Consider the following 19,871-nt stretch of genomic DNA (forward strand, 5'->3'; position numbering starts at 1 on the left):
CTCCCAGTCAAGCACCGTATCACATATAAACTCCTTCTTCTGACCTACAAATGCCTCCATGCCCTCGCCCCCCAATACCTGTCTGACCTTCTCCGCCACCACACTCCATCCCGGAAGCTCCGATCGTCTGGACAGGATCTCCTCTCTACCCCCCGCACCAGGTTGCGGACTTTCGGTGACCGAGCTTTCAGTGTAGCATCCCCCACCCTCTGGAACTCTCTCCCCCCCCGAAATCCGCAGCGCCCCAACCTTGGACACTTTCAAAAAAGCCCTCAAAACGCACCTTTTCACCAAGGCTTTCCCTACTATATAGTTAGTTTGATAGGTTTATTTTTATTTTTCCGCTACTTGCTTGCCCCCCCCTCCCTGACCTGTCTGCCTCTTTTCCCCTACTCCCCCCCCCCTGCCCGACTTGTGAAGCGACCTTGGGTTTCGTGAAAGGCGCTATATAAATATGATGTATTATTATTATTATTATTATTATCAGCTGTGCACCGCTATGGTGTAAATATAGCCTATCTACAAATTGGATCAAATATAAAAGTCAGCCAAATTAGTATTGATGCTGTGAGGAGACGTATTGTGTGAAAATAAATTGAAGATGTTGTTTAATTGCTTATATATTTATGATCCACGTCACATATTCAGTTTCGGTGGCAGTTCTTCCAGTTTGTCTAGAAGCCTTCTAATCAGGGTTCTATAAATAAAGAACTACGGCAGATGTGTTATATGTAATTCGGCCGAACCGTGTATTACAATGCTGTTACAGATGTAGCACCTCATTTCAGACTCCAGCTTACAGCTTCCTGCCTACGACCTGCCTAAAACCAGTAATGAGGAATGTTAAGCCCTCCCACTATTTTCCAAGAGGGCGTTGCCGGATTTTCAATTCCAGGTTTTAACCAGGAAATGGCGCTTCATTCACAAATACAGAAAGACAAGTTTCATGGACTTTCAGTTGTGTTTTGAAGAGCATTTGAACACATCAATATTTTAGATCAACTAAAGTATATCTAATCTTGTATTTCAATAATATATAGTCTTTGTATATTAAATAATCATAATAATAATGTAAATGTTTACATTACACTTCTTTATTTGTTATGCTCATACTTTTACCTTTACAATCGTTTGCTTTAATATGCAGTATATTTTTTGTATATTTTTGTGTTTGCTTCCTCTTGCTCCCTTTCGGACACATACTGTATGATTTATTATTATTATTAATATTAAGATATTATTAAGATAAGATAAGATAAGATGTTACTTTATTGATGTAACATTTTAGTTTAGAATGTGCTGTCCCACGGTAATTCAGAAGGCTCACAGGTCACATTCCGACCATTATTTAAAACAATAGGTGCTTTCACACCGTCTACAGTTTGATTTGTATAGAGGGAGCTCTGTGGCTGAATGGCCAGCGATTAGGTGTGGCGCATTTATCATAGGTGATCAGAGCTAACTGCCTGCTGTCAGATTTCATTTAAAAAACAGATCTGATTTTAAGACTATTTCTGCGCTCATAAAGAATGATAAGAATAAGAATAATGCGTATTAAACTGGTTTCATTATTTAGTGAGTTTATAGAACTGCCAATCGGGTCAATTTGTGTGATGTGTGTTGTGTGTGTGCAATGTAACTTTTTTCAATAAAATATTAAAGTCTCCCAGTCCGACTTTTCCTGAAAGTGTGTTATGTAGCATCCTATGTTGTTAAAAATTGCATTCTAATAGCGGGATTTGACGGTTTTTGGTAGGCCTATACAAAAACCTTTGGCGGTTCTAGTGTTAAGGTAATTAGGTACAGTGGAAGCCCTTTTTTATCAGTAACGAATTTAGCAGTTGAACATAAAAGTCAACTAACTGAGGGTCACTTGCAATGACAGTGTAGTGTCTAACTGTAAGCTTGTCACTCAGAGTAACCTACAGTTCATTTAGCTGCTGTAGAAGAAAGACCAGGGGGGGAGGGGGGGAGAGAGCTGTGGTTGATGGGCCATTAGTTGTGTAAATACACAGCTGAGAGCTGCCGTTTCAGACTGTTTAAAAAACGGTAACAACGGACTATTTTTCTTAGCGAATGCATGTCAATTTAAATCAATACAACTATTTTTTAAATCAATAAAAACATTTTCTAAATCCATAAAAGCATTTCAATTAATATTGGGAGTCATGTTGTTACTTTGATGAGAATGTGGCCATGTAATAAGCGGGATAATTTGCAGCAACTTGTTCCTTATGGGGAAAATAACACCCTTCATGCAGATCAAGATCCCTCCGCTACGCGTTGGGATCCTGATCTGCCGACGAGGCTCCATTAAAATATAAATATTTTTAGTGAATTACTGAGTTTAGGCACTTTAATAACGTTTTAATGAAGTTGAATACAGTATATTCATATTTGTCAGTGATTTCATGTAAATTCGGCGAACATAAACATAAATGATCGTGGTGAAGATGATGATTAAATTAGGATTAAAAATCGAGAGCCGGGCTGCATTTCCTCCCATTCGGTTTTTGCGACTAAACAACATTATTTTGTTAAATAACAACATGCTTATGTTTTGTAAATGATTACATGTCTCTTATTTAGAACAGAGTATGATATCCAAAGTTCCGCTGTACATCCAGCGTACTGTATCTGACTTTATTTCACATGAGCTCCAGTGTGGAACCCATAGACTAAATGGACGTAGGATCCGTCACGTCACCCATAGGATTCTGCAGAGTTGCCGAGAAGCCCTTAGTAGGCGGAGTCGGACACTAACGGCTCGACAGTGACTTCAGAGTTCAACTCCCACCTACTCCAGCCCGCTTCAAATAAGGGCAAAGAGGCGGAGCCGAGGCGGGACCTGCTGCCACCAAGCTGAAAGTTCCAGAGCTAGCTTAAGCTACCAAGCTAAGCTAACATGCTCCCCATCTGCACACTGCCAGGGCATTTTACGTTTCTAAGGTAAGCGGACATGAAACTATTCAGCAAAACTATAAATAATAATCTGAGTTATTGAGTTTTTAGCATAATACTTCAGAACCTTAAAATCCCTTAACGTTTGTATGCAATTGTGCTAAATTCAACACTGGAATCAAGCCAATATTAATATGTTTGCATGACATTAGTTATTTATATTTTGATATCACTTAACTATACGTTTAATACATTTAAATCACGCTAAGGTACATGTGATGGTAGTTAGTGCTCTTACCCGTGAGGCCTCCTCCAAACAGCATAATAACCAGACTGTATCATTAAAACTAAGTACCAGTTCTAAATCCTTGACTTTAGACAAACAATTCAAAAGACAACATGAATTTAAAGACCAATCTTTATTTGAATGTGCCTCTTAAGCTGATATATTAGTTATACAGTAATAGTATTGACAATCTAAAAAAACTGAGCAGCCCAACAGTGAACTTTATGTTTCTTATTGTCTAAAGCAGCGGTTTTCAAAGTGTGAGGCACGCCTCCCCTGGGGGGCGCCAGAGAGCTTCAGGGGAGGCGCAGCGTGAGACACAAAAGAACGAGAAAAAGACAAAGTAACAGTTGCCCACTTGTGGCTGTCTTCAACCATAGCTGAGGATCTCTGGTAATCAGTTTAATTTAATTTGAATTTACATTAAAGTATTTTGTGAGGCCTTCTAAAATGCTTTTAAATATAACTAGGGTTCTAGTTGAAGAGTTTATAAATGAACATGATCCCAAGCTGTTGCCTGGCAACGCAGTTATGTTGATAGTTATGGCTGATAAGGCTTATCACTTATTGGCTTATTACTTATTACTGTTTTTATATTTTAAACCCCAAACCGATTGAAAAACCTCATAACATGGCCCAGCGCTCTAGTAAGTGACGGCTGGTGGAAAATATTTTTGGTGGGGCTAGGGAAATGGTGACAAAACCATACTAGGGCATTTAAAATCAGGAGACTAAATACGAACATTGTGTGTGTGTGTGTGTGTGTGTGTGTGTGTGTGTGTGTGTGTGTGTGTGTGTGTGTGTGTGTGTGTGTGTGTGTGTGTGTGTGTGTGTGTGTGTGTGTGTGTGTGTGTGTGTGTGTGTGTGTGTGTGTGTGTGTGTGTGTGTGTGTGTGTGTGTGTGTGTGTGTGTGTGTGTGTGTGTGTCATACTTGCCAACCCTCCCGATTTTCCGATTTCTGACAAAATCAGATTTACTCACGACTGTTTCCACTCGGACTTTAATACAGATACACCATTGTTTGGTTTCCATGGTAGCGCGTCTCTTTAGCAGCGCGCGCAACTCAAAGTCTGAGAGGGTGAGGAAGATGAAAACTGAACAAGAATTGACAACTCGACCCTCTGATCACTCCTTTCCTGTAAAATACAGGTCCAGCCCACACATATGCTCCATGGTGCCACAGGCCTTGCCCTTACAACTACAATAAGCATGCAAATGTTAATCTACAGCTCCGGCGATCCACTAGCACCGGAATCTACAACTGCAGACGCAGCCATCCCCTACTGTAGCGTCACCTTGGATATGAGTCTAAACAGACACACAGGCCAGGGCGCTGAAAGGGCGCCCTTTGAGCATCAGATCTGACGACGCTGATTGGCTGAAATTATGTTTCGGCGGCATAGTTTACAGATAGCAACAGTCAGCTTGTTGGTTGCAGCTGCTCTGGCTGAGGGCTCTTTTCTACCGCCCGGACGAGAGAGGGTAATGATACACGCTGCGGCCAGGCAGGAAACATGTGACTTATCAGTAACTTTAGACATCGTAAAACAATTTTAAACAAGATTTGATTGTAGATTATACATTTTACTGATACCAACTATATAATATTTACCTTGTTCTTTAAAAATAAAAAATATATATTTTTGGGAAATATATTTTTTAATGAATTTTTAATGACAATCAAACATGTGGGAAGAGGGGGGGCGGCGCCCCTATGGACCGGCCGCCACTGGCTCTAGTTAATAGACAACATAATTTCATATATAATATTATTAATGGCTTTATTTTGAAATTCAGTTCCTTATGGACGGCAAAAAAGCCTGTCATTATATAATCAAACAAATAAATAAAAACAAGGATAATTGTATGTTATTCTTGAGTAAATAACAGTTTTCTATTTAGAAAAGAATAACAAATTAGAAGGAAACATTTTTTTTAAAATACATACTTTAGTATTCCTCACGGACGGCAAAAAAAGTCAGACATTATACAATTTAAATAAAAACAATAATCGTGGCTTGATATTGAGTAAGAAAATGTTTTTATGAACCACACAGCTTCCGTACTTCCAAGAACTGACCGGACGAAAAGACGTGGTGCAGGCACGAAACATACTACCAATATAAATACATTGCTTTTAAAATCGTTCTGTGTGACACAAAGAAAAAGGGGAAAATCGTGTTGTTGAACATGAATCAATAGATTAAATGTCGTGACTATAACACGAAATGCCGTGAGACTGGGTTGGCTAAGCTAATGTACACAGTTCAAAAAGCCAAAGGCTAAAGCTAACAGCGCAAACTCATCCACACAATCCTGGTGGATATAAACAAGCCACCATTGCATTCCCAATTGAAGGAAAGTATGATGGCATATTTGAAGCCAGAGAACATCTACTCTACAAGACGCTTAAATAAGAGTTTTAATTTGTATTCAAATTGTTTGTATTGCTCTTTGTCTTTGCTATTTTTCCTTGCTATTTACTTTTTCTCACACACATGTACACATGTATCATTGTAATGTATTATATTTATTTGATGTGTTGTGTACTTTGTATTGTTTGAGATGTTGTCATGGCTCCATATTTTCCTTCTTTGGGGGAGGAGGGGGGGGGTTTATCATAGAAGGTTTAAATAATAATCGTTGCAATTTCAAGACGAGCTGATTTGAACAAAAATGTCTGAATACCAGAAAACCAGTACACTAACATTTGAAAAAAGGAAATCATTTTGAATATGTTCGGAACAACAGACTATTAAAGTAAGATTGAAGTCCTGAAACCAAGCAGACAAAGGCAGCCAACTCCAAATACCCATAAAAGATCTCCTTTCTTAATGTATTTCTTTTTATTATTTTACCACAGGCCACAGTTTACTCTGTCCAACCCTTAAAAAGGCTGTGGCTGAAAAACATCTACATAAAAATGACAACCAGGCTTAATGTGGAAGCTATAAAGTAACAAGAGGGATTCAATTATTGTTAAATGTGTTGGGAGGGAAACAAATGAAAACCTTGTATCTCAATAGAGTCTGCTCTGTGAATCTAAGCTAAAGGGGAGACAATGTAGAGTCAAATAAAACATATTTAGCATGTGGTATGTAAACATAGAAATGACCAATATTACAGTTATAGTGTCTTGAATTTGTTCTTTTGGCAAAAGTAGATCCTAAACTGCCAAAATATAAATATGTCAGGGTTTGTTGCCCTGTTACCCTTATTTTATTCCAATAAAATACAAATAAAAAGCTCAAAACATCCTAAAGACATCACTTTTTGTTTTAAAAACTGACATAAAACCATGATGGTGCAATCCAGGCACATTTTATGTGTACAGTAAATACAATTCTGAAGTTCCCCTATTTAACGCATAATGTTTCTACTGTAGCCTACTGGCAAACCACTTTCAGCTGATACTCTTATCCTCATCAAATGAAAAGGAGAAGCAGGATTTAGTGTCTTGCTCAAAGGAACTTCAGAGATGGATCCATTGGATGCTGCAAAGATTAAACCTGTGACCTTTCTTTTATGAGGTTTTACTTAACTGTTAGGCCACCCTGACTGCGGAAAAAAACCCTCCTGTTTCAGAGGTATGAGGTTGCCATTCAACAACGATGTGTGATTATAATTCTTCAGACATGTTGCCATGCTGCTCTTTTAAAGGCCCAGATACACCGACCCGAAATCGGCAGTAAATGGGAGTCGGGCCGAACATGAGCGTGGGCACGCCCTATTCGGAGTGGTGTGCGCTGCACTGTCGGGTCTTGAATCGGCGTCGGGAACACCACCGGAACTCGGACAAAGGGATAACACTGATTGGCTGTTCAGCTAGCGAATCAGTGCATGAGAAGCGTTAACGGAAGTGAGGGAGGTAAACAAATGATTTAAAATGGAAGATGGAACACACACGGACGGCTATTTCACCTCATCGGTTTATAGAGCTCCTGTTCGTTCATGTTTTCAATGGACGAGAGTGAAAATGGAAAGAAAAACGCTATTTGTTGTTTCTTTATATCACAGTCTGTTCTTCTTCTCTGTCTTCCGGTTGTTCCGGTTGTTGTCTCTTTTGAATGATGAATACACACTACCGCCGTCTGCTGGTAAGGAGAGTTATTGCCACTCACGCATTGTTGGAGATCGGAGGATGTTTAAAACCAACCTCGTCTCCGCGTGTCGTTTGGTAAGCTGGGTAAATTCGTAAAAAAGGAAGGGATTAAGAAACACCAGAATGCAAGTTAAACAATAATCTTGTTTTAATGATAAAAAGTACAAATACATCACCTAATCACGAAGCACTCTGCAGAGTACTCCGGGCTCAGGTTCTACCACCGTATGAGACACGTCTCAGGAACGGCAAGTCAAAAACAAGAGCGCCGATCTTCAAAATGATCACAACATTTATACACAGAGTTCACTTCTGAGCGAGCTAGACAGTGAGTTGGCAGTGTTCCATTGGTCGGTTTCCCTTCTGGGCGGGATGCCAGGTAGTAAGTCCGCAGTAGTTGATTCCATGTTGCTTCTGTGCGCGTGTGTGTGTGTTTGTTTCTGTCCCTCTGCCCTTAGGCAGATCCCCCAATCAATGATTTGGAGTCATGACAGAGGACTCTTTGACAGGACACATACTCATTCCCCCTAAACATCTTCAACACACACATCCTATCATGTATCTTTAACAGAAGTTAATTGTTCTTATCGCTTAATGGCTTTCCTGAACTTCCCTTCACCCCAAAGTCAGCTTACTAGGAATGAATACATTTTATTGATAAGCTCAAAAGGACGTTTATCTTGTTTACTGCTGGGTGACCCAAGTCTCAAGGCCTCTTTTGGGGTCTGTAGGAGATAAATCATTAATTCTACAAGACTTTAACTGCCTTATATCTGAAAATGTATCTGGGAATTCCCCTGTTGATTGCAAGGACTATTGATAATTAACAGAGAGACCCTAGGGGCCTCTTCTTGGTATCTGCTAGGCAGAAGTCACTCAATGCAGAAATCACAAGTTTAACACACATTCTATATAAGGTGACATTAAAATGAATATACCAGATTGAACTTTCCTGCCATTACAAGTTACTTTAATACTTCAAATAATTCAAATAATACTTCAGCATGCGCAGTTCATACGTGCTCGGCTCGGATTTGCGGTGTGTTCCAGTGCGCGAAGTCGGCAAATACGCAGGAGAGTCCGGCGACGCAACAGGCGCCGGCGACTTCTCAGGTGACTGGCCGGTGTATCTGGGCCTTAAAGGATACTCTTTGTTCAATAGGTCTCCTACAAATACATTTACATGATTTCCTGGGAAAACTTGTAAAGGCATCTGCTGAGTTCATAAAAAACATTATAAAGACATTTGTGAAAGAGACATTGGGGGTTACTCAAAGCTATTTTGTTTTTCCGAGTGTGACAAAACTAAAAATGTCTCCTTTAAATCACACTGCATCTTTGATCTGGTAACGAAGGGTGCAGTGTGTGGGTTAGCAACATATTTCAGTTTAGAAAAACAGAGACATGACATTAAACAAAGTTGTTCTAAAATGGAGAAACAGAACAAACAATTGAGCAAACATGCAACTACATTTGTGAATGAAGTTCAAACCACAACCCTCTAACCACATGGTGTGCACCATGGGGCTCATCCACTGGATTATGCCCATGTATTGAAATAAAATGGGGATTTTAGATTGGGTCATTGATTGGACCGTTTTTAATGTGTTTTAAGTTTAAAGAAAATCCTACAACTACTATTGATATTTATGTGGAGGAAGCAAAGAATCTAGGGCTGTGTATCGTAGTGCTACAGCCAAATGTTCAGCGTTGTGTACGAAGGCCAGCCGCTCCACAGTCACATCAGTGTTCCTGGAAGAGGTCAGTGGTAGAAAGTTGAGTGTCCCCACAGTTACAAGATGGAACTCATACTTTGACGCCTATTCTCGGAAATGCCCCTCACTGACATCAATAATATCTGCACACAATTTCAAATGAAATGTATGAATGACAGTGAATACCAGTTTCTCAAGGAATACTGTTCCATTATGAAGCATTTCACAGTTGCACTGGACATCTTACAGGGTGAGGACACTTGTTTTTATGGAACGCTTCAACCAACACTAGAAGTTCTCATGGGAAAAATCTTAGCAATGAAAACTGGCCTATCAGCAATGACCACTGGGCTGCCTGAAGTTATTGTGGTATCAATCAAAACTCGATTTGCCGGAATAATTGACTCCAAGGAAGTGCTGCTTGCCGCTGTGTCACTGCCCAAGTTTAAGCTGCGTTGGGTAAAAGATGAAGCCAGAGGAGACCATATCAAGATACTCCTCATGTCAGAGTGTCGTTCCCTAACAGCGCCTCAGACGGAGAGGCAACAGGCCTCCTTTACCCTCCTTGATACTCAGTAATGTGAGGTCACTACGGAGGAAAATGGAAGAGTTGTGGATCAACGCTACAGCCTGTTTCGAGTACCGTTAGTCGTCGATTATGGTGTTTTGTGAAACATGGCTTTATCAGGATATTCCCGACTCTTTGTGTGAACTGGAGGGTTTTTCACTCATCCGCTTGGACAGGAGTGAAACGTCGGGGAAAGGCAAAGGTGGGGGCATTTGTGTATTTATCAATGACAAGTGGTACAGACAACACACTTTGCATAAGACCATAGCCGTGGGAACATGTTTCAAATGGGGGGTGCTGTGGGGATGACACCAGGGCCGGTTCTGACCAATTTGCTGCCCGGCAAGATTTTAGCTGGCAATGAAAAACCTCTACAAAAGACCAATACACTACAAAAAGAGAAACGTATTGACATGGTGGACAGCTTATATAAAAAGGCTTCAAATGTATTTAGTATTGCATAAAAATGTTTTAATTGGGGGGTTGACTTCACATCCTCTAGGGGGGTCCGGGGGTGCCCCCCCCGGGAAGATTTTTTTTAACATTTTAAAGTAAAATGCTTCAATCTGGTGCACTTTGAGCGCCCAATTACTAGATACTGATCTAGTTTTACAAATCTAAAACACCCATGTGAAAAAGATCGGTTTGCATTTTAATAATCAAATAAGTATGTGAACATAACCAATAACCTACCATAGCCAATAACAAATAAATGTAGGCTAATTTATTTTATTTTTGTGGTTCATTTATATCTTCTTTTACCAGTTAACATTTATTTATGCATATTTTTAAATCTCTCCAGTTTTAAACAATATGTTTTCTTACTGTATATATAGTATACAACACACAATACTGTTTTTATTTATCTTAATAATTATAAAGGTGTGCCTTAGAAATATTTGTTTACATCAATTGTGATCAAAACGTTTGAGACCCACTGCGACAACTTAGACTAAAGTGAACTATCTAAACCCTCAGAGTCCTTTACCTCACTGAGCCTCTCAGTCTGACAAGACAGAACTCTCCCTCCACATTATTGTAGAAACAGCTTCTTATATCCGTTAGCGCAGCAGAAGCTAACAACAATCCCTGCCGGTACCGCTGCACCCCCTTCTCTCTGTCTATCTATCTATCTATCTCTCTCACACGCTGGCTGTGAGCTGCGGGCGCCTGATAAGCCAACATCCCCCACTTCCATCACTTACAGCGCCCATCGTACAGGGCAAATGGAAAATGTAACCAGGGTGAAAAGGGTGTTAATTTTACTTAACTATGTTACATAAAGGCTGAAAATTCCATTTATTTGTTGGTATTATATTTGTATTTAATTTGTGGAGGTGCATATCCCCTATCCTCCACCGGGGGGTGCTGCAGCACCCTCAGCACCCCTACTTCCCACAGCCCTGCGTAAGACTATCTGCAGCCCCGACATTGCACTTATGTGCTTGAGCCTAAAACCCCTGTACCTGCCTAGAGAGTTTGGGAATATCATTCTCTGCACTGTTTATATTCCACCCAGCGGGAACGCAGCAAGTGCAGCAGCTCAAATAACTGACTGTGTTCACCAGCAGCTACTACACACTCCTGACGCTCCGGTTTTTATTCCAGGGGACTTTAATCATTGCAAACTTGAACTATTACTACCCGGTTTTCAACAATACATTAAATGTGAGACCCGGGAAGATAAAATTCTAGACAAATGTTACGGAAATGTGAACAACGCATATGTGAGTAGAGCCAAACCCCCGCTTTCGAACTCGGACCATAACACTGTTCATCTAATACCTACCTACAAAACGGTTCTCAAGCGTAGTAAACGACAGACCAAGACTGTAAAGGTTTGGACTAGTGACCGCATAGAGTCTCTTAAAGGATGTTTTCTCTCTACTGAGTGGAGTATCTTTCATGAGATGGACGTGGATAATGCTACTGAGATGGTAACTGACTATATACAATTCTGTGTTGACAATGTGATACCTCAGAAAGAAATAACTGTGTACCCCAACAACAAACCATACATAACTAAAGAGGTTAAGGACTGCATCAATCGTAAAAAAATATAGCTTTTTAAAACCTGGATAAAACGCAACTAAAATGTGTGCAAAAGGAGCTTAACTACATGCTCAGAGAAGCTAGAAGGAGACATAAGGACATTATTGAACATAAGTTTTCTACAATTAACTCCAAGGAACTTTGGGACACTATGAAGGCAATCACAAATATGACTCCAGCTAAAAAAACTCTCTGTACCTCTGATGACCTGCAAAAAGCAAATTAACTGAATGACTTTTACATGATATTTGAAACCCAGGACTTCTCCTCTGAATGTACAGACATCTTAGAGACAATCTCTGCTACTGACCAGGACGAAAGGGTGGTGATTGACCCTTTAAAGGTCCAATCACTTTTTAAACACACCTGTACTAAGAAGGCCACAGGGCCAGATGGCATCTCTGCATTCCTTCTCAAGACATTTGCAGAAGAACAGCATGGTGTCCCATATTTCAAAAATCTGTTGATCTTCACACCATCCCCACCCTCTGGAAAAAATCAATAATAAAACCTGTCCCCAAAAAACCTTGTCCAAAGGTAAACAATGATTTTAGGCCTGTTGCATTGACATCCATTGTCATGAAATGTTTTGAGAGGATCATGGTGCCGCTGCTAAAGAAAGAGGTTGATGTACATTTAAACCCTTTTCAGTTTGCCTACAAGCAAGGGTGTGGCACAGACGATGCTCTAAATAGCATCACACGCCTGGTCACTAAACACCTGGAAGACCCTAAGCAGGCATATGTACGCCTAATGTTTGTGGATTTCAGCTTGGCTTTTAATACACTCCAGCCTCACATCTTGCTTCAAAAACTGATAAAGATCAGTATTTACCTTTTATCTCGAAATGGTATTTCTCGTTTTTAACCAATCGCACTCAGCATGTCAGGGTCAACAATGCCCTCTCAGAGCCCCGGATCATCAGTACAGGAGCCCCCCCCGGTCCTCTTCACACTGTACACAAACGACTGTACGAGAATCCACCCGGAGAATTATATCATCAAATTCTCAGATGATACAGCCATCCTTGGCTTAATGCACAAAGGCAGCAGTTCATCGGCTTATCACTCTGAAATAGAGAGATTTGTGCAGTGCTGTGATTTTAACCATCTAGTGCTGAATGTGAAGAAGACTGAGGAGATGGTGTGGGACCCAAAGGCAGTGGGTGACCTTAGGCCGGTGGTTATCCCTAATGAACCCATAACTCTGGTCAGCTCTTATAAGTACCTTGGTGTCCATCTAGATAATACACTCAGCTGGAAGGCGCATGTTCAAGGTCTGTGCTCTAGACTTCAACAGCGATTGTACTTTCTGCGTCGACTCCGGGCTTTCGGAGTCGAACAGAAGTTCATGTTACTGTTCATGCTGTGTTGGAGAGCATCATTAGGTATGGTATTACTGCCTGGTATGGTAAACTTGACAGTGCAGTCAAAGTCACAGATTGCTCGCCTGGTACAGACTGCTATGAAAATGATGGGGGTTAAAAAACACCCATCTCTCCAAAACATATACGAGCAGTCCATTATCAGACAGGCAAACAAAATTGTGTCTGATCCCACCTACATACTCCACCCAGAATTCCAGCTCCTACCTTCTGGTAGAAGATTCAGGGTTCCCAAGAGCAGGCTGAATCGCTATAAGCACTCATTCCTACCTATGTCGATTAAGCTTCTTAACATTCACATGAAATGAAATATAGTCAAATGTAATGAAATGTACTTTTTAAATATTGGCCATGAGGGTAGTGCAATAGGTCGCCATTGTCAGTATGTGCGTCTGTGTATTGTGTTTGTTCAAACGGTGTATGACTGATGATATGTGTATGTCTCTTAACGTCCACTATGTTTGTATGTAAATGTATGCAGAACTGCAGGACGGAGTCCAGAACAAATTTCCTTACGGGGACAATAAAGTATATCGTATCGTATCGTAACAACACAAGAGCCTGCAGCCCTCATGCCCGATGTCCCTCAACCTGCTGCTGTTGCCTCCAGTGAGGAGGATTTTTTTGCCTTTGACTTACAGCCCGTTACCACAGCTGAGTACTTCCTACGAGGCCTTTTTTTGTATTTAGATTTGATCAGACTTTGTTTGGTAGCCTATGTTCTAGGCGTTGTTTGGCAAATAGCAGGGCTCCTCTTTTTGGCCTACGTTGCATTTAGTAGCAAGCAATGTTTGGCTTACATGTTAATAGTGTTGGACTGAAAATGGCTGAAGCTATTCCTTGAGGCCTAATCCTTTTCGTATTTTTGATAAAGCTTCTTCTTTGTCCACTCAATACATTCAAACTTATTGTACTTGGAACTTGAATTAAATAAAAGAAAGTAACAAAAAGAAAAATATATTGCACACCTTGTCATTTCATAATGTTATAGGTTTCATTATAGTGAGCTCTAGCTCTATTGTATTTAATATATATAGGCCTAGACTTATAAATATTTACAGTATCTCTACTATAATTGAAAGAGGCTGCTCCGCTGCAGTGGGAACAGGAAAAAACTGTGCTTTTCAAGCTCCAGCTCCGAAACACCGTTGGTGTGAATGAGGTAAGAGAGGGCCTAGAGGGCCCTGACAGCTTGCCACTGATCAGCTGCTTGTGTGACAGTCAGACAGTGAATACTTTACTGTGGCCGCTGCCGTGTGAGCTAACCCGGAGCTAATGGAAGAATAAACTCCGGTGGAAGAGCAGCACTGCAGTGATCGGTAAATGCCGCTGAAACACATTAATAAACAATGAACCACGGCACTCTGGAAAAAAGTATAAGGTTGGAGAAGTCGTTATTTAATTTAATCTGGCTTCGTATATGATTAAAATCACGATCATCGACCCGACGCAGTCCCCCATTGTTGTAGTGAGCGTCGTAATGCCGATGAGGAGAAAAGCAGCGACGTAAACGGTGACGTCATGACGCAGCAGCGGCAGCACCAGTCGGGCGGTGTGAACAAACGGGAGCTGAAAAGAAAAACCGGTTCCGAACCAGAAAAGCTCTAGCACGGAGCTAGAACGGGAACCGCATTGGTGTGAAAGGGGCAAGAGAGACACGAGGAGAGCTGGAGCTTTGATGACAAACACTGACGGTTTATTTGGAGCTTCGGCCGGAGAATTCACAAGACATGTGGCCACGGTTTGACCACACGGTTGAGATGCCACAATCAATTCGGAAGAACCCTCCTGTAGCTAGAGGTTTTAACTAGTTCAGAGTGTAATAATCAAAAATCTTCAATATATAGACAGCTGAGGACAGTGAATCACATTTGTTGTCGCTAATGGCTCGGGGTCATCTATACCCCGAGAAGGATGTGTTCCATGTGTCCCACAACAATAACTATCTCTGACAGAGAGTTGCCTGGTCATAAACTTGCTAGGCAGCCCCTCCTTATGGGAGATAACGGCTGCTCAAGGTTGGCCAGCTGCGTCAGAGGGCGAAGGAGGACATTCAGGCCAAATTATTCCCCAACAATAATAAGTACCCTGTATCAAGATTGATGCAAAACAAGTGACATTTTACCTTTTTAGAGACGTTTAGCAAAAATAAAACACTTCTGGGGTCATTTGGATGGATTTTTCCATATCCCTGGCCCCCCTCGGTCGATTTTGATAGAGGGGAAGTTCCTAAAATCCATCTAAACATTACCAATTGGTGAATGACTGATGCGTTGCCAGAATGCCCAAAACCGGAAGCTTTCATACACTCTCGTAGCAGTTAATATGAAATCTCCGTTATTGACATAAATATGAAAATGGATTATCACTAGGGTTGTAACGGTTCACAAACATTTCGGTTTGGTACGTACCTCGGTTTTTAGGTCACGGTTCGGTAAGTTTTCGGTACAGCAGAAACAATGAAAACATCACAAAACATGAAAATGCTCTCAAACCGGAGACTTCAATGATGCTTGGGGATTTTCGAGCTCAACTTTATCTGCGTTTGCCATTTCGACAGTTCCTCAAACAACTGACTACATTTGAACGCTCCCTGTGACCAGCTCTCATAGTATGCCTCTCGTCCAATGAAATGACTTGGTCGCTCTATGACGCGTTGAAATTACACTGAACGCTGCGTTCCTGCAGCACCGCCCGGAGCATGGGCTGCAGGAACATTCTACTCGAACGCTGCGACGCAGCACCTGAGATTAGTTCCAAACCTTTTTTACGTTTAATGTTATATTTGTTCGGTACACTTCGGTACACACGTGTACCGAACCGAATGGGCCCATACAGAATATTTTCGGTATGAATACCGTTACACCCCTAATCGTCACAAAGTGACAGACACATTGATTAACCTTCAGCAGCGTTTTTATCGTTTTAATGCCATTGAACACAACTTTTGATCAGAAACAGCAAAAGGTAAGACATATTTTCCGTTTTTTCCTCCTTAAAGCTACGTTGTGTGATGCCGGGTTTTGCTTCCCCTGCCGCTCAGTGGTGATACTTATATTTCTAGAATCTGTGGAATCTCAGTTTGCTAGCTGATATCTTGTTTGTGCAGATCCGATAAGAAATAAGGATATTTTACCGTGAGTTCTGTGCGAAGTGCGTTACAATTTTTTCACTCAGGGCTAATTCAGAAGCTAGGTATGACCCTTGTGTTTCGTTTAGCTAAAAATTGTTAATATTGTCTGATAGCTGAGTTTTCTTCCCGTTAAGTGGATGACACATTCATAGTTTGTTAAATGTTAAGAAGCCCTCAGACGCTGTTTCTTGCAAGATGTTGCGTTTTGCCCCCGGTACCGGGGTCATGGGGCTTAACTGGTTAAAGCCTGAACTGACCAAACTGAAACTTTGACTTTGATTAAATATTTTATGTCAACAGATTTCACAAAACTGGATTAGGGTATAGTTGAAAGCAGTAATATCAAGTTTGAATAAAGATATATTTAATTTTAGTGGTATAATGGTGTGTTGGATATTTGGTTGGCACAGTTGGGCCCCCTTAAATACTGTAGACAACGAGTGAATGCATAAAGAATCTGGATACAGGGTTGGATGCTTACACATTGATTCTTACAAAAGTTGCTCAGTTGTGCATCACTTCAAAATGGCTTGATTCTCAAGAACAAAAATATTCATCAATGAGGCCATAGAGCGTGGGCACTTGTGTTTTCTCTCTAAGCCACACCATCTTAGCTGCTCTTTGCTCAGTCTAATGCATGGAGAGGGATAATGACTGGATGATTTAAAGGGTTAGGGTTTATCATGTGTTCATATTGGGAAGTGTATGCACCCCTAAAAGAAACATACGCTGATATACAGACGTTTTTTTATTATTATCATAACTTAGTACTTTTTAATGCATGTAACATATGTAACAATAAGCTTTCTGTGGCTCTTTTTTCTGCTGTAACTACGTAAATGTCCCCTCTGTGGGACTAATAAAGGTATTCTGATTCTGATCTCTTTCCTAATGAAAGTCAATGGGGTTTTGCCTTTTCTTTTGGCCCTATGATGTGTCTGACAGAGAAGTTGGGATATGACCATTTGGACAAGAAACCACAGCAATTTCATGATGCTATCATGTCAATATGGACCACCACCTTGAGAAATGTTTAATCAAAGAATTAAACAGTTCTGAAGGGAAAAGGGCATATACTTTGGAAGTTTACCAACAAGGTGTACCTAAAAAGTGGTCAAAAAGTGTACAGTATACTGGTATCTATACATTTGAGAAATTGGAGAAAGAATTTTTTGTTCATTTGAGTCATGTACTGTATGGATGATTTATCCAATATTCTTGCTTAAAGAGCATCTTGCAGGTTTTTTTTTTTTCTACATTTATACTTAAACTTGCTTGAAAATTACAATAAAAAAAGTGAATGCAGGATTTGATATGTTTTACGAGACATAAGGGCATGAATTCAGAGGGAAAGGAGCAATTTTGAGCTCTGCTCTTAAAAACGGCTTTTTTTTAAAGGTCATACGTCAAACGCGTCATATTACATCACGCAGGGGACACATCTCCGCTCTCTGACCGCGGGAATAGTTAGTAGTTGCGTTGAGTAGAGCGGTTGTGTTTTAGTGAGCTGGTATTTTTCGGTAGTTTTACATTGTATTTCACCATTTGTAATCATGGTGCAGTATTGTGTTTGTGCAGGTTGCACAAATACCAGCCTGTCAGGACATCGAGTCCACAGTAAAAAGGACCGGAGCTAGCGTTCGTTCCTGGGTGCGTTGTGCATCCACCTCCCTGCAGCACATACTCTCCACAGCTTTATCAGGAAACCGTATTACTTCTCTCTCCCCCCCACCCTTCGCTGCTCTCTCTCTCTCCCCTCCGGTAAACGGCACCGTAAGACATTGCATTAGGTAACGCTGTGGTGGCTGTACTGCTCCAGCCGTCTCCTTTGTGTTTGTTTTCCCCTGTCTGTGTTGTCTGTGTGTGCATGGTGGCTGTCACTCCCGGCTCCCGGCTCAACCTCCACTCACCTGCTGCAATCAGCTGTGCATCCTCCCCGACTACACACCTGCTTTCCATCAAGCCATTTACAACGGCATATCAACGGAGGCTCCACAACCTTTCTCCGCCAGATCGTCAAGTATCAGCCGTATCTCGCGTCTCTCCTCCGGTACACAGCACCGTAGTGTGGAGTTGCATTAGGTAACGCGAGATACGGCTGATACTTGCACATTAATTTCTGTTATGGATCAGTATCAACAGTCCTGCCAGTAACGTTACTATATTATCAATGTTACTTTAGTTATAGCCTGATATATGATAGCTAACTTTACAATGTTGTGATGTGACGTTAGCTAAAATTCTGTAGCTAACGCCGGTCACTCACCAAGATAGCTGCCCAGTTCTCCACTGGTTCTCCTCACACCACAGCTCCATTTCTCTCCGATGGCCGTTATTTCTTCTAATCCTTGGCTGCTCCTGGTCTCTTGGACGCCTAGCAGGCTCATAATTATAAGGTTGTGGTCCGTCATATGCATTCGAATATTCATGTTCAACTTCTTCTGTGTCGAAACTAGCATTGGGATCCATGTTTATTAATACGTTACACCGGCCGCTCTCCCCCTTGTGTCCCCCGTGTTACGTCACACGCGGGAGGTCACGTGCCGAGGCTTTTTTATGCGGAAGTGAACATTTCTTACAAAAACGACGCCAGATGTCACTGTAGTGTATATTTCTGTATATTTTTGGGAAAATCTAGTGTATTCATCATTTTCCTACACATTTATTCACAGGTGTCTTTAACCTGGAAGTTGCTCTTAACAGTTACTGGCCCCGACCTAAATGTTTATGATCAACCAAAAGGTTAATTTGCCTTATACTGATACTGTATCTACTCTATAACTTCACAAATTACTGTCTTTAACACAGCCTTTTCATCTTACACGTCTTACTACAAATCGACTCCTTACCCAAACAGGAACAACAAATCAATCACAAAGCTACACTATATCCATCTTTAAACTCTCAGTTTCAGTCTCAGTCTCAAATGAAGTCTACCGACTGCCTGCATTTAATATGATTGCCACAGAAAACCAATTTGCCCAGTACAGGGAGAGACAGTAAACAAATAAAATAAAAAGAAGAGACTGAACAACAATAGATAGAGCCAGGAGGAGGGGGCTAAAGATCAAGCTGCAAATATGGAACCACTTAGGCCCTAAGAGCACGTAAAGGGTTAAAGATGGCTACGGGATAAGTGGAGCTCGTTTATCGCAAATTTGACAGTGGTAGTTAAATGGTGAGTTTTCCCTCCAAGCTGCCAGTCTGGAGAAGCAGACGAGGCTCTCTGCTCTCCTCACCTCCGCTCTTTCAGACTTTCATGAGCTCCTCTTGTGTTGTTTAGGTTTGCCTGTCTCCTCATCTTAGCCCTGAATCTTCTGCATGAAATAGAACGAAGGAGAAGAAGAGGATTTCCTTCTGTCTCGCCTCTCACCTTTACACTAATCTTTTTCAGCGCTGCTTTGGGCCTGAAAGATTATATTCTCCATCAATCCCATCATCTTTTAAACCCTGTCTTCTCCCCTTTTTTCCTGTCTTTCTGTCCCTCGCTGTGGGACTAAATCTCCAACCTGCCACCCCTGGAGTCCTGGAGGCAGATGTCCGCAGCCTGGCGCTGAAGCGGGCGCTTGCCAGCAGCCCAGATGCATTTGCAACTCTTTGCCATTGTGATTATCTTGCTGTGTGAGGTGATCAAAATGGGCTCTGGCGCCGTGCAGAAGCAAAGTGGTGAGTACGCTGGGAAAAAAAACCGGATTCAATGCAATAACTTTTATTTTAAAGCGTCACTGAG

The 19,871-nt window shown here is 41.2% G+C and overlaps 1 protein-coding gene across 4 annotated transcripts in view; it reads left to right on the top strand.

Annotated features, from left to right (window-relative positions):
• The first annotated feature begins 2,821 nt into the window (after positions 1-2,821).
• The window catches only part of rspo4 (R-spondin 4), a 92,530-nt gene continuing 75,480 nt past the window's right edge, over positions 2,822-19,871 (top strand). The window contains exons 1-2 of one of the 4 annotated variants that reach the window (XM_079683345.1): positions 2,822-2,949; positions 19,666-19,807. In XM_079683345.1, the coding sequence (XP_079539471.1) occupies positions 19,723-19,807 (85 nt within the window). In that variant the 5' untranslated portion in view covers positions 2,822-2,949; positions 19,666-19,722. Of the gene's footprint in view, positions 2,950-5,799; positions 19,808-19,871 lie in introns of those variants that run through there. The other 3 variants (XM_079683346.1, XM_079683344.1, XM_079683347.1) reach the window with 3 other exon arrangements.

The sequence above is a fragment of the Notothenia rossii genome (genome assembly GCF_949606895.1).
Source record: "Notothenia rossii genome assembly, chromosome: 5".
Taxonomy (NCBI): domain Eukaryota; kingdom Metazoa; phylum Chordata; class Actinopteri; order Perciformes; family Nototheniidae; genus Notothenia; species Notothenia rossii.